At 41.1% G+C, this 14,599-nt stretch overlaps 1 protein-coding gene across 2 annotated transcripts in view; it reads left to right on the forward strand.

The window, feature by feature from the left end:
- TRIP10 (thyroid hormone receptor interactor 10) overlaps positions 1-14,599 on the forward strand; it is an 89,054-nt gene that overhangs the window by 33,219 nt on the left and 41,236 nt on the right. For both annotated transcript variants that reach the window (XM_044443401.1, XM_044443400.1), the window contains exon 2: positions 13,810-13,925. In XM_044443401.1, coding sequence (XP_044299336.1) covers positions 13,810-13,925 — 116 coding nt within the window. The remainder of the gene's footprint in view (positions 1-13,809; positions 13,926-14,599) is intronic.

Consider the following 14,599-nt stretch of genomic DNA (forward strand, 5'->3'; position numbering starts at 1 on the left):
AGGGCAAGGTTTGCAGCTAACGTCGTTGAAATCTGCCATTTTTTGTGAAGAGGAGTCATTCAATTAGTTGAACAATGTGGGTCCAATTGAAAGATAAACATGGAATTACTTAGATAGAACATAAGGGCTTTTAGTAAGCCAGCAGGATGTGCCACTGGCTTGCATTAGTATCAGCATACCTAAACAGAAAGCCCATAACTTCTTTTACAATAGTAGTTAATAAAATGTTCTGAGAACAAGCATCAAATATTGATTGCCTGGTCCAATGCAGCACATTCCACTGGCCCAGCCACACTGGATAACTGAGCTGCTGTCTAGCATGCTTTGCAGTAATGCGGAAGTTATCTCAAATCATGTTTGGCTTTGTTGTTCCCTCTGGGGCAACCATTTGAGAATGTTTGTGCTGTTGGAGCAGTCGTGACTGGCATTTGCAGCCCATCCATTGCTGCTTACATAAAGAGTAAAGGATAAAATAGTTTCCTGCCTCTTGGTAGTAGCAGATTCAGAATTTGCTATAAGTTGCCTTTGAATTAGCAGTCAGTATAATTTTGAATAATTTTGTTTGGGAGCAAACAGGACCATGTTCTGTTTGAGAGTTTTCAAGGGAAATTTGGCTGGTCAAATTAGAGATGGGAATGCTAGTCTAGATGAATAGCTTTGTGTGATTTAGCAGGAAAACAAGTACTTGTGTTCATGTTTGTAAGACTTGTGAAATTTTGTAATGGGTGAGGGCTGTCTCCCACCATCAGTTTGAATTCTGCCTCAAGAGAAATGCCCAACTGTTTTCATGTTTTAATATGAGAGAACTGACCATGGTTCTCCTGTTTATGAATATATCTATGCTGGGATTCCACGCAGAGTGCATTCTTTTGTTCTCATATGTAATTCAGGTTTCCTGGAATTTATTTCTCATGCACTCAGGTATAAGCAACCTTCAGCTGTTATGGACTAGAGTTCCCATTATCCCTTCCTGCTGGATCTGCTGGCTGGAGATGAGAGTTGTAGTCCAAAACCTTTGGAGGACACTCAGTTGCCTACCTCTGTCCTAAATTTATCAATATCTGATTTACAATATTTGACTTTATAAGCATTTTAAAATGCCACATAATTTTTCACATTGTATAACTCTCAGGGAGTGTTAATACGTAAAGTATTTGAACTGAAATGTTTGATTAGGAAAATTCAATTAAGTGCACTGACTATGATTTAAAAGTTTATTATTTACTTGAAAATAATTTCTTTTTGAGTATTTTGACATAGTTTAAACCGTGACAATTCAGCATTTTCTTCCTTGTTTAAATATAAAGGAGAAAAATCTGCTCAGTTCTCCTAACATTTTAACATGCCTATAGAACTATGTTTTTATATTCATTACATATGCAGACTTTCTAGGGATAGTCACCTGAAAAAATTAATCACAGCTTTAAAATAGCTGTTAAAGTAATGTTCAGTCTATTATGTCACTAATTAAATTTTATAAAACAATACATTTTTAGAAATGAGATGTCCATGGGAAAAATTTCTGTCCCTCATCACTGGTTACATTGAGTTATCTTATTTATGAGGCCTATAGGGATTGAAAAAAGCATACTGCTACTCATGGAGTGACTTCTGCATTGTGGAACTTGGTTACAGGAGAGTGGGGAGAGCTGAATTTGACATTCACTGTTTCAGCAGTGTGATTTGGCATAGGGTATACAGTATTGCCTTAGATCAGCCTTGTACAACTTCCATCTGCCTCCCAGGTGTTCTGCAGTTCAGCTTCCATCAGCTGCAGCTGGCATGGACAATGATCAGGAATGCTGGGAGTTGTAGTGCAAAGCAGCTGGAGGGCACCTGGCTGAGGAAGGTTGCCTTAGTTGGATGCTCAAAGCTGTCTGACCAGGTGAGGGCACAGAGTCTGCTCATTATCTGGTGTGATCATGGGCAGAGCTCTAGCTGAGAATTGCCATTGTTTGGCTTTGTCTTTAGTTCTTGCCAAGTTCTGTCCTGTTGCCTTGTGGTCCTTTTTTGAGCGGCTTCTACTACCTTATTTGTACTCATAGCATATTTCATGTATTTATTGGCCTGCAGATACATCATTTTCACAAACATTTTGACAGCTATGTCAGACAGGAGTGAAACAATTGTAGCCCACCTGATGTTTTGACTAATGCCTCGCACAATCTGTCACCATTATCTGTGCTAGGGCTGAAGGAGCTTAAAAATCTGGAGGACATACGCTGCCAGCATCTAAAATAAGGTAGACTAGTAATTAGTTTCATGTTACAGGTGGGAAGCTGTGGGAACAATGGGTTGCTTGAAGTAGATCATAAACCAGCCACTTGACTAGCTTGTTCTGCAGTCATGATGCTTCCCAGCTAGTCATGCAGGGAGGTAGGGGAAGAGTGCATATTTTGCATGTATGAGGTCCCAGGTTCACTCCCTGCCATTTCCAGTGAAGATCTCTGCCTGCGGTCTTAGAGACCTGATGTAAGCAAGGTAAGCAAGATGGATTATGATCCCATACAGTGTAGTTCATGTATGTACATTTCTTACTCTGCAGCAGCTGACTCCAGATGTTTTGGACTTCAGCTTCCTAGCCAGCATGGCCAATGGCCAGGAATGCTGGGAGCTAGTCCCAAACATCTGGGGAACACCAGATTTGAGAAACCTATTCTGTAGTGTCCTATCCGTTAGTTATCAGTGAGCACCTTTGTTTTGATTCCTGGACAAAGTGCCTCGCCTAGCTGGCTTTCAGCTCTCTTTAGTTGTATGTTCTTTGTCTGTCCTCTGTTGCTGACTGCATTCTGTTTATAGGCCTCTGTAATAGGGTTTATTCTCAGTAAACATCCCCCAGTTGTTTTTTTCCTAATGTTGCTGTGAGTGGGAGGATCGGCATTTCCTTTTGTAATCCCCCCATAGGATCTGAGCTCTGGGAGGATCTCAGTTCAGGACACGCTGTCAGCCAGGCCTTCATTCATCGGCCAGCCAAGCAGCCATCCTTCCTGCCAGATGTCCAGTTCCTTGGAAGTAACAGATTGTTCTTGGTGACTTTTTTGAGTTTTTATACTTCAAAGCATAATGTTGTGCCATCAGCTGGTGTATCTAATGCCCTTTAGTTGTATGAGCTGGTAAACCCATTAAGCTGATGTATTAAGCTCAGTTCATTGCCTTGCTATTTGAAAAGAACCCCCAGCATTCCCTCTCTGCTTTCAGTCTCTTCCATTTCCCCTTACAAAGAAAATCCTAGGAAATGGTATAGTTGTGATGGACCAGCTTACTGTGGTGTGTTAATGAGAGCTGCTGTAATGCGCATGAGCCCGAAAGTTCCTGGTGAAAAAGCTCGATTCTGCCATAGCCTTGCAGGTACCCTAATAGAGTCCACATTTCTCTTTGCTGGTCCCTCTGTATGCATGATGAAGAATATATTGGTCTTACTTAAAAAGATGCTGTATTTATTTATTAATTTAAAACATTTTTATCTTGTCCTTCCTGATAAACGTCTCAGGAATGCTTACAAAAAGATGATTCAGATTGTATTTGTCTGTTGGCAGCTATTCTTAAGCAGAATTATTTTAATAAAGTGTATTCTTGAAGTACTTCAGTGAATCAGACCAATTGAAGTGGATTAAATATTTTGAAAAACATACTGAATTTTAACAAGGCTGAACAATGCCCAAGTGGAAGGCTTTTCCTCTTGAGCAATTGCAGCGGAAAAGACCTGGTCAATCAAGGCTCTAGCTAGCTATTTTCCTTTGATTTCTCCTTTTTGTTCTCCATTGCTGGGAGTTCTTGCAAGTGTTGAATAGCCATTTGTTATCCTGGCCTTTGTACTGCATATAGTCCTGAAGCAACCTCTAGGAAGGCTAGTAGCAGGCAGACTGAAGAAAGCCGTCTAGGTGTTCTGATATGAGGCTGTTATTGTCCAGTTGCCCTGCCTCATTCATGGAATGTTATGGGTGGGGCTGGCCGCATGTTGCCTTCCATGTTTTCCCGCCACTACATCTGCCTGTCTTCTTCCCACAAAAAATAAATCAAGGAGGGAAAGATGGAACAGCAGTGGCTTTTGAGTGGTAGTACTGCAACAAGCAACCTGTTCAGAAAGCAACCCTAGGCTGTTTGGACCTTTTCTATTAGGCAGTTATTTTCAAAAGCTTTTCACTGTTCTTGAGGAGGAAACCTTTGCACTTGAGCTTATCTGTCATTACTGACATGGAACTGTTTGGCCTTGAACCTGTCCACCTTTTAGTTCAGCAATAACAATAGTCCTTTTGTTGAAAAGTCAAACTGGTGAGTCGACCCAAAAGAATTCTTCTGCTGCTTGACAAATGGCCATCTGTATTTCATTTGATGGCAAGAGGGAAGAATATCTGTCATTACTGTTTGCCACTGACACCTGAACCTGCCAAAACTTTGCCCTACTTGCCCTGGGAAGGTGTTGTCAAAACCACCTTTTGAGAGTTCACTCAGGGTGTACAATCAAAAGAACATTTACAGTTTATTCAGACTTGCAGGAAATGCATACAGCATATAGACAGTCCCTAAGGGGACTACAAAGATGGAGTCTGTACAATAAGTTTTTATAACCTGTCCATTTCATACAGTTTGGAGGAGGGGTGGAGCATCACAGTATGATAAAAGGCACATTAGAATAGAACAAAAGGGATTAAAGGGATCTGAGAATGTCTCCGCATAAGGATAGGCAGGAAGTCACATCTCCAAGGTGTGCTGGGGAGCCAGACTTGTGACATGGATTCTTTGATCTGATAAGAATCTGATCTTAACTCTAAAGCTGTTCTTACAGTGTCAGGCTTTTAGCAGCCACATTATGGCAAAGCTTTTGTTCATTTTGTCCTGACAGTGGCCTCCGGCTTTTCTGAAAGTGAGCATGAATGTGCCTCAACAGTGTGTTGGGGTTGGGCGGGAAAGCATTTTCTGGGTGGAGGTTGCAAGAGGCTGTGAGCATTGAGAGAATGGCTTGGCTGTTATTGACTCATTTGTTGTTAGCAAACTAATCCTTCAGTGCAATCAGAATGTTGCAATAGCAGATTCTGTGACGCAGGAATCTTTTTAGTGTGGAAGCTTTATTAAACTGAAATGCAGTGATGGCTAAAAGGGAAATGGAAGGAAAATGCCATTCCTGTGTCCTGTAGGCTGGAAAAAGAAAACAATTCTTAGCACCTGTTTTATGCTTGCTATGGAGCCAGTGCAGCTTCTGTTCTATGGGCAAAGGGTCACCAAAGGCTAAAACTTGTTTACTATTCAGGGACCCCTCCTTGATGTCTTTGAATTTGAATTTGTGTTTAAATTTGGTTTTCAGCCAGACCTCACTAGACTTGTAATGTCTCCCATTGCTATGGTGTATTTCTTCCTGCTCATCTTCCACTTGTTAGGTTTTTGGCTCTCCACTTAGCTTCTTTATCTCTCACATCAGGCATAGAGAACACCATGTGGAGACACAGCAACTTCCAAACTGTTAATAGCTTGACACATACAGGCAAGGGCCACATCTGTTCTTGTGTCTGTCCTGTTTACATCTAAACCTGAGAAAGCCAATGTGGTATGATGATTGGACTGGGGATCTGGGAGATCCTGGTTCTAGTCCCCACCAGGCCATGAAACTCACTGGGTGATTTTGACCCAATCATTCCCTGTCAGCCTAGCCTATCTCACAGGGTTGCTGTTGTAAGGATAAAATAGAGCTTTGTAAAGAGGATGTATAGAGCTTGGGTTCTTCACAAGAGGAAGAAAAGTAGGATATAAATCCAGTGCAGTTATAAAAAATATTAAATCTGGCTGTGAGCAAGATACAGATTAGAAGAGATGCATGAATGGAGAGAGCTGAACTTTTGTAAGCCATTCTAGGAGCCTTTTTAGCTGAAGAGCAGACTGAAATTAATAGAAATAAGTAAAAACATTGAAATAAAACAAATACTTCTCCATTTCTATGTGCTTGCTCACTTCAGGTCCTCTTCTCCCTGGCCTAGCTTGCTTTGAATATGGGAACCAAACTGGGTTGGGTAAGAGTCCCTGAAGTGATGAAATGCAAGGAGATGAAGGAGAAGAGTTTAGTTCCCTTTGTATGTGCACTTTGGTATGTAAAAACAAAACAAAAACCACACCAACTCCCATCTACTTTGTAGGTGACCAGCAGGCATCATATTTAATTTCTCCCTGTGAGGGAAATCAAGCTGGTTCTTCATTTTCTTATGATGCAAGGCAAGCTACACACTGTTTGAGATACTTGGTCTTCATGTGGTCTTGAGATGTTCTTGAAATGCTTCACTTGGTTCTGGGATGCTTTTCACTTGGTCTAGCACCCTGTTCCAGGCCTACTTATTAGTTTGGGGACAGTGCTGTAGTCCTGAAGAAAGGGGAGATTTAGAACCCAAAAGTTACATTTCCATTAAAAATTATTCCATTAAAATATTGCTTTGATTGTTTCTGGAACTAAATGTATCTTAGACACCCCCAAGCACTTTTGCTTTCTTCAGAACTGTTGAGCAGTATCTTGAGTTCTTCGTGGTCTCTCTGCATCGCGCATGGGCTCTGTGCACACATGGAGCTTATTCAGGAAGATTCCATAGCTAAGATTTTACTTGGCAGGAACCCCTCCCTCAGCCACATCCAGTTGTGAAGGAGAGGCTCCTACCTGATCCTCAGTTCTTTGATTCTTTGCGTACATTGGGAAGTTGCTCCCTGCTCTCTGTAGGTATCTACTTATTTCTGATTATGACTTCCTTTCTTCTAGTCTCTGCTGAAGAATCTTTCCCTTCTTTCCTTTTTTTCCTTTTCCACAACCTTTCTCCAATTTTTTCCTCCCTATAAAAATAAAAATTCCAAAAATCTATCAATCCCATTTTCAGTCTCCCTCTCTATCCTCATCCTCTTCTTATCTCCAGTTTTTCTGCCACACAGTGGTGCCCAAACCTCCATTTAGGCATGGCTTCAGCTGCAGCAGCAAACTGCCCCTGATTGATGGCCATTTCTGCTTGGGAGAGAACCATGTGGAGGAGGCCAGTTTCCATTGCCAGATCTTCACCAAATAGCTGAGGAAACATTGGGCAAACCAACTGAAGGCCAAATTGTGGAGTGAGTCTCTCCAGGGGCCCAGCTTTCTTCAGCCAGCTGGATGCACCTCCATTTCAGCATCTTCCTCCACATTACCCACTGCAGCTGCAAGTCCTGCCTCAGATGCCCTGCCAGTTCCAGACCACAGCACAGAAATTGCAAAGATGAAAAAACTCACAAAAAGGCAAGAGCCATAAAGATGGCCGTTGCCTCAACCCTGAGATGCACCACAGTGCCATTGCCAATCCTGAATAAAGCCCTACACATCTGACTTAACCACTGCAGATAGCGTTCACCACCCTGGCAACACCAGAAGGCAACTGTAAATAAGACACTAAGCATGCTTCAGATTTCCCTCTGCTACCATGAGGACTAGAAACGTACTTTCTTTTTAAGTGTAAGTTGAGTTTCCTAAAAATGTCCTATTCTCTACTGCAAACCATAAGGAACAGAAAGAAAGCACTGTACACTACAATTCCAGTTCCAAACTGACTGGCTTCTGCTGATCCACAATTCCCTTAACTTGGACAAGATTTCAAAGAGATTAGAAAACTTCAAGCCTCGAAGCGTGTGTACAAATATTTTTTTAAGTCTTGGTGACCAATTGAAACCTGTTGTTTGGTAAAACTCACAGTTACTTCTTTTACCTTTCCTGCTACTTGGACAAAGACCACATCCTTGTTCCTATGGTTCTAGCATCTTCTTGGAGCTTTTGCAGGAGCCTGTATGGTCTGAAAACCTTCCAAAAGCATTTTAAATGCCTTGGGACCAAAGTTATTCCAGAGCCAAGTATTGACTTGTTCTCTCTGTCCAAAGTGTGGCTGTGTTTCAGCTCTGTTAAACCTAGGATGTGGGTTTAAAAACAAGAAAAGTACTCTTAATATCTTAACATTTTGACCCTGGTGTCTGCAAAGTCAGTTTTACTTTATTTTTGGAAGATCACATTGTATCCTCTGTCTTATGATAAGTTACACATTTTATGACTAAGATTGTTTTTCTACTTGTATGAAGGCCATATTCAGAGAATTGATCCTGATTTTGATTTCCGTGATGAGTTGTTGGCTCCATGTCATTGTTCCAACAGCGCAGAAACTTTAAAAAAAGAAAAAGGAGAGAAAGTGTTGTCATTTTATAGAGAATTTGATTTTTAGTAAGCGTCTTGGTGACTGAATTGGGTTTGACCTAGTCCCCACTGGGATGTTTCAGAGCCCTTAATGTTTGATTTTCTAACATATTATCATCTTACTGTATCATTCTGTAACAAGACCTCTTAAACAGAGAAATATGACAAATGTGATGGCAATATTCTGCTACCCCATTCCCAAAGGCACTGGGAGTAATTGAGAAGCATTTGACATATGTTATTAAATATGCTTATTTTCCCAGGGACTTGCTCTCTAGTAACTATTTTAGGATTGCAGCTTCAAACCATTCTTTTTATTTATTTCACATAGATTAGCCCTTTTTATTTTACACAGATTTGTGATGTCCATCTATGTACCAACCAACTACAACATTTCTTTCTGAAGGTTTGCTTGCTATTTGCATGTAGATAAGTAAGTGACTTTGCCCAAATTCCTTGAGTTCCTGTTTAGTGTGTCTAACCCCCTGAGCAAGAATGGCTGACCTTTTCCTTCTTCCGGTCTCCTTCCTTTATCTTTAAAAGAAAAAAAAAATCTGTGGTAAACAACAGAAACAGATGAATCAATCTGTTTCTGGTTCAAGCCAGTTTTATGTGTATTCCATTATAAATCCATTCCATTCCGTTCCTGCATCACTCTGCAACTTTTTAACTACATGAAAATCCATGTTTATATTCATACACAATCTGCCATAATATGCACATTTTTGTACATGATGTTTGAACTAAGAATTACATTACACATCTTTGGGGTGTACACAGTCTCAACGATAACTGTGTTCTAATCTGCATATTAATCTAGAGAATGCAATAGGATGGCTTATTTTAAAATGCTTGACAAAAACAGAATTTTCCTCCCATCCCTATTAAGTAGTATTAAAGTGCAGTGGTAGTATTAAACATTTCTGCAGCAGTGGTGGAAAGTTAAAGGCCACTATGAGAGGGGAGCTGCCACAGATGTAGCTTCTTTCTCTTTCAACTTCAGCCTTGTTAAGGGAGATGCTTGAAAGAAACAACAGCTAGCAAGGACCTTGATGACTTGCCTGAAGCTCTGTAATGTGTACTGGACGTGTTATACCGAAGTCCATAGCCTGCATAGGAGAAATTGTTATTCTACCTTTTGAAGGAAAGCTCTCTTAATGGAAGTACTCTTATACTGCAATGCTATGTAATGTGCTTTCAACTGAAATTGATGGAATGAGGCATTGTGGTAGATCCTTTTGTTGGCAATTGTGCACAAAACTCCTGGTGATGATAATCAACCCTTGTCCTGTCTTTACCAATGAAATTCCTCTCACTGCTTGTAAGGTGCTGGTGCTGGTGCTGGTGCTGTGCTGGTGTTGGACTCTATTTTTAAGGTGGCCATTAGAATCTGCCTTATGCTTGGGTATTTTCATGGAATGTTTTGGTATTACAGACAGAGCCATGGTTGAAGTAATGAAATTACTCAGGGAAATGGCATGGAAGTCATTAAAATGATTCACCCTGGCTTTTGCTAGAATTGTTTCTTTCATATTGGCCAAATATTCCCTCACTGTTAAGCATTCCTCTTTAGCTGGAAGTGGCTATTATATAACAGAAGGCTGGTGTTTGTTGTTGATATTTGGAGCATTCAGTATAAAAGTGTGTGAGGGAAACATGAGGCTACCACAGAAAACAGCATATCTGTGCAGTAGTTTGAGGACCCATGCCTTAGTACCTGGCTAGCAAAAGGACTGTCTGTTCTCATATATACCTACCTGCCCATTAAGATCTGGGCAGGAGGTCCTTTTAAAAAAGCTGTCCCTTAAGGAGATAAAGGGAATGGTAAATAGAAGAAGAGCCTTTTTAGTTGCTGCTCCTCAACTGTGGAACAGGCTTCCCAAAGAAATTTGCAGGGCACCAACTTTGTTTTCATTTCAGCATCAGCAGAAGGCATTTCTTTTCTCTGAATATTTGCAAGGACAGTTTTAAATTGTTATCTATTTTTGACAGCTGTTGTTATGCTTAGTTGGTCAAATTATGATTTGTTTTTAATTTTGTTTTGTGATTTTAATTGGTTTTATTGTTGTCTTTAGTATTTTACTGTAAGCTGTCTAGAGAATCTAAATGGATTAGTGGCTGGCTTACAAAATAATAAACAAACAAACAAACAAACGGGGCAAGACACAGAACACAGATCAGCATGGCCACTAGTCAGAGGTAATTTATTTCATGAATGTTTTCATGTATAACTCAGATAAAGATACTGCTCATGACATGATGAAACCTGCAGTCCAAAAAATCCAGAGGACACAAGCTTACTGCAGTTTCCATTAACCCCAGCCACCGTGGCTAGTGGTCAGAAATCCTGAGAATTGTCTGAAACCTCTAAAGGGCATCATGGCAAGGAAGAGTGGACTTCCCAGAATAATAGAATGTGTGTAATCCACATTTAGAACCTAGCCCGAATGTGTGGCTTGCTGTGGAATTAAGGCAAGTGTTCTAATTATGCCATGGGCTACAACTCAGTTTTAGCAGCATAACACTAAATAGTTATATATGCAATATACAGAGAGTGATTTTGAAACAGTACATATTTTTCTTCCCATCCCTAGCATGCAGGCATTAAAATGAAAAACACTTGGTCACTGTGCTGGAAAGCTTCCCTAAATATACCCCAGCTTCTCATAGGTATCTAAAATAGGCTGCCCTTCTGAGGATGTGAAAAATGGCAAACTGGCTGTGCTGGACTCTGAGTTGGGGGGAAATCCCAATTGCAAGCCTTGACGTCTGTATTGAGAGTGTGTTTTCTTCTTCAGCCTTATGAAAGGGTGTTTCCTTAAAAATGTGGTAATGGTGCCTGATAACTTAAAGTGTTTTTTAAGCCTGTGCAGGCCCTCCTTGTTCAGCTATGAAAACTACCAGTGATAGCCTTGTCCATGTTATAATTCACAAAGTATTGAAGCTTACTTGAGGCACCTATGATGCCTCAAGTAAGCAGTTACTTGTTCTGGCAACTGCTGTAGACATGTGCTGAGAAATGATACCAAATGAAACCAAAACATCCCAGGAGACATAAATGCCATGGATTGGTCTGGCTCTTCTTAACATGCTAGTTGCTTGCCCATCTTCTCGTACTATTTTGTTAAAACAAAAGCAGGCAAGATAACATGTCCACTGACAAATAAAACACAAATTTAAAATGGTTGCAGAGGTCCAGCTATAAAAAACAGTCAAACCAGTATCATATTTTAAACACTTCTGGAAAGGACTGAGGAAACTTTGCATGGACCCCTCCATGATTTTCATGCAAGTAATAATTACTTGGGACTGCAGGTGGTGCAGTGGTTTAAATGGCTGAGCCGCTGGGCTGGTTGATTGAAAGGTCGCCAGTTCAAATCTGCACAACGGGGTGAGCTCCCGTACTCTGTCCCAGTTCCTGCCAACCTTGCAGTTCAAAAGTATGCAAATGCAAGTAGATAAAAAGGTAGCACTTTGGTGGGAAGGTAACAGCGTTCCGTGCACCTCGGTGTTTAGTCATGCCGGCCACATGACCACGGAGACTGCGGACAAACGCTGGCTCCCTTGGCTAGGAAATGGAGATGAGCACCGCCCCCTAGAGTCAGGCATGACTGGACTTAATGGCAAGGGGAAACCTTTACCTTAATAATTAGTTAAATTGACCCAAGGTCTGATTCCATAAGGCTATGTTCATATAACTTCGTTTATTTTTTATATTGGTAATGTATCCACAAAACAGCATACTGAAGTTCATAACTGTTGCTTTAAACAATATTTTGTCTTTACACTTAAAAATAAGTAGTTTATGGTACAGGTAGCAGCTTGCTCTTCTGATGAAACCTTTGTGGAAACCTTTGGTGGAATTACAAGAGAGGAGTTATTTGGCAGAAGTAAAAGCAGTCAATGAGGCTTGCTAATTGCTTTGGGAAACCAGCAATTCCTGTTCAAAGTATTCTTTCATCAGTTGAATCCAAGGTGACTGACATGAAAGAAATCTGTGGTTTGCCCAATGGTAGAGGATAGTGGAGGTGAACACACACATGCCTCTGATAACTATTTAACAAGAATATGCAAGTCATATACTTTCCGCAAGAGTGTTGTAGCTCTTGCTAAGTTTTGTGCATGAAACCCGTTTGTGGTGTCTGTGCAGGTTTTAATGCAATGTGCATATTTTAAAAGGCCAGATAGCACTAGGAGCCTTTTCCAGACCTCTTTAACCATACACATGACCTTCTTAAATTAAGTAGCTGCAGGCTACTAGCCGATAGTAGCTTGTAAAATGGTTGTGGGAAGGAGACATTTCCCTTTTATTCTACTCCAGAAGGCAGACTCCCTTCATATGCACAGCACCAGTCTCAGTGCTGTAGCTTGTGTCTGAGTAATGTGTCCAGTGCTGCTTCCTCCACATAAACTGGGAAGTGAAAGGACATGGCCCTGTGTAGAACTGGCTGCTCTGAAAGCTGCTTTTGAAAAGCATAGTTCACAAAAGATACCAGTCTGTCATTCATGATGAAGCACAGACTCCAGGAAAATTTCATATCTGAAATAGAACTGATTTGAATTGTGGTGTGGGTTGCATGTTGAGAAGGCAGGCAGATGCTCGCACTCTGCCTTCCTCTTCATAGTCCAGGACAGCTGTAGAAAGAGGTGCTCTGGTTGCTCAACTTCATTCACTTCAGAGGGTCCTGTGCAGGAGAGCTGCCCAGTAGATTTTGCCTTGTATGTTGAGGAAAGCGAACTCTTTCCACCTCCAGAAGCCCAACTGTTATATGCTAAAGTTCAAAGTTTAAATGAAGCAGTATGAGTGCACTCATGCAGGTTTCTGGGACAGAACTACATGACTGGCAAACCCTGTATGCATCTGCTCAGGACCATGTCAGTCTACTTGAAGAAGTGCAGGCACTGAACTAAAAAGATAGATCATGATTCTCTAGCTAAGTCTTACTGCCCGTTTTGCTGTGGAACGTGCAAGCCCCAGTACACGCCTGCTCCACACTGCACTGACAGGCTAATTCTTGTTGAGTAGGCAAGCAAGTGTCTGGGCTGTACCACTTCAGACTGTGGATGGGAACCCCCATTATTGACTTGTTCTTCCTGTATGAAAAAATCCCTTTTATAGAGAAAAATAGCATGTTAAAGAAAATACTTCTTAATACTTTAAAAAAATTGTGGCTTTTTAAATATTGCCTAGTAGCCAAGGCTCTGTAAACAGTTCACAGCAATTAAAATTATAAAATGCAACACAGTATAATGTAAAAGTTTAAAACTACAGTATAAAATAAACATAAATACTGAAATGAAACCTAGCAGCAGTGCAAAGAATTAAAATACTATAGCAGATTTAAAACATGCTTGTTTTCTCTGTGCAGGAAATTATGTGAGCCCTCACTTGCAGCCCGAAGTGGTCCAGTATTTATTTATGTATTAAACTGACATTCTGCTATCTTGACCTTAAGTCCCTCTATATTGGTTCTAGGCCCCCTAGGGCCCTCTAAGCTCTGTATTGGCCCTCCAAGGCAGATATGGGTTTACAGTCTGAGAGAGAGATAGGCTTCTCTGTGTCACTCACTTGGGCCAAATATAGGAATTGTCACTTTTAGCTCTGATAATGCTTTTCCCTTCTCCCACTTCAGGATCAATTTGACACAATCGAGCGCCACACTCAGTGGGGCCTGGACCTGGTGGACAAATACGTCAAGTTTGTGAAGGAGCGGATAGAAATTGAGCAGGCATATGCAAAGCAGCTGAGGTAGGTATGCAGGTGGTGGTACAAGTGCAGCTGCAGCTGGCAGTTAGTGATCCTGGTCTCCCCACACGGTTTGATATCGTTTGTTCCAGGAGTCTCTGTAGGGAATCCAGAGGCTATGTCCTGAGAGAGGCCCTTTTCAGGAAGTCCAAGAAAAGTCAAGAAACGGTGGCATTCCTACAACCTATTCAAGTCCTTCTGTCCTTTCGCTGAGTTCTTCAGCTGAGACTCCTATTCCTCCCCCACAATCCTTCTGTTGGCTGAAAACTGCTCTTTATTGGGAAGTGAAAGGCTACTCAGTACTGGGAATAGATGCCTCTGAGGTCTCTGCTGTCCTCCCACCGCTTCACCTGCTCAGCTTCTAGAATTCTTTAGTGCTATTTCTGCTAGGTTGATCTAGGTCAAAGCCATATAGCTAGTTTTGCTCCTAGAACTGCAGATAACTCGGCTTGCTCCACAGCAGTTTACTTTGATTTCTCTTTCCACCTGTGATGTTCTTTCCATTTTTGACTCACTGGAAAGATCCATGGATTATTTACCTGGCCCTAGCCTTTTAAAACATTCTCTCTTGTCTTAAGTCCTAGAGTTGCAAAGAACTAAAAAAATGCAGTCCAACTTTCCACCTAAAGCTGTATTTCTTTGCACATCAACCTCCCATTCTAACTCCATAAGCCCAT

Source organism: Varanus komodoensis, unplaced genomic scaffold (assembly GCF_004798865.1).
Source record: "Varanus komodoensis strain SLA01 unplaced genomic scaffold, ASM479886v1 scaffold42, whole genome shotgun sequence".
NCBI lineage: Eukaryota > Metazoa > Chordata > Lepidosauria > Squamata > Varanidae > Varanus > Varanus komodoensis.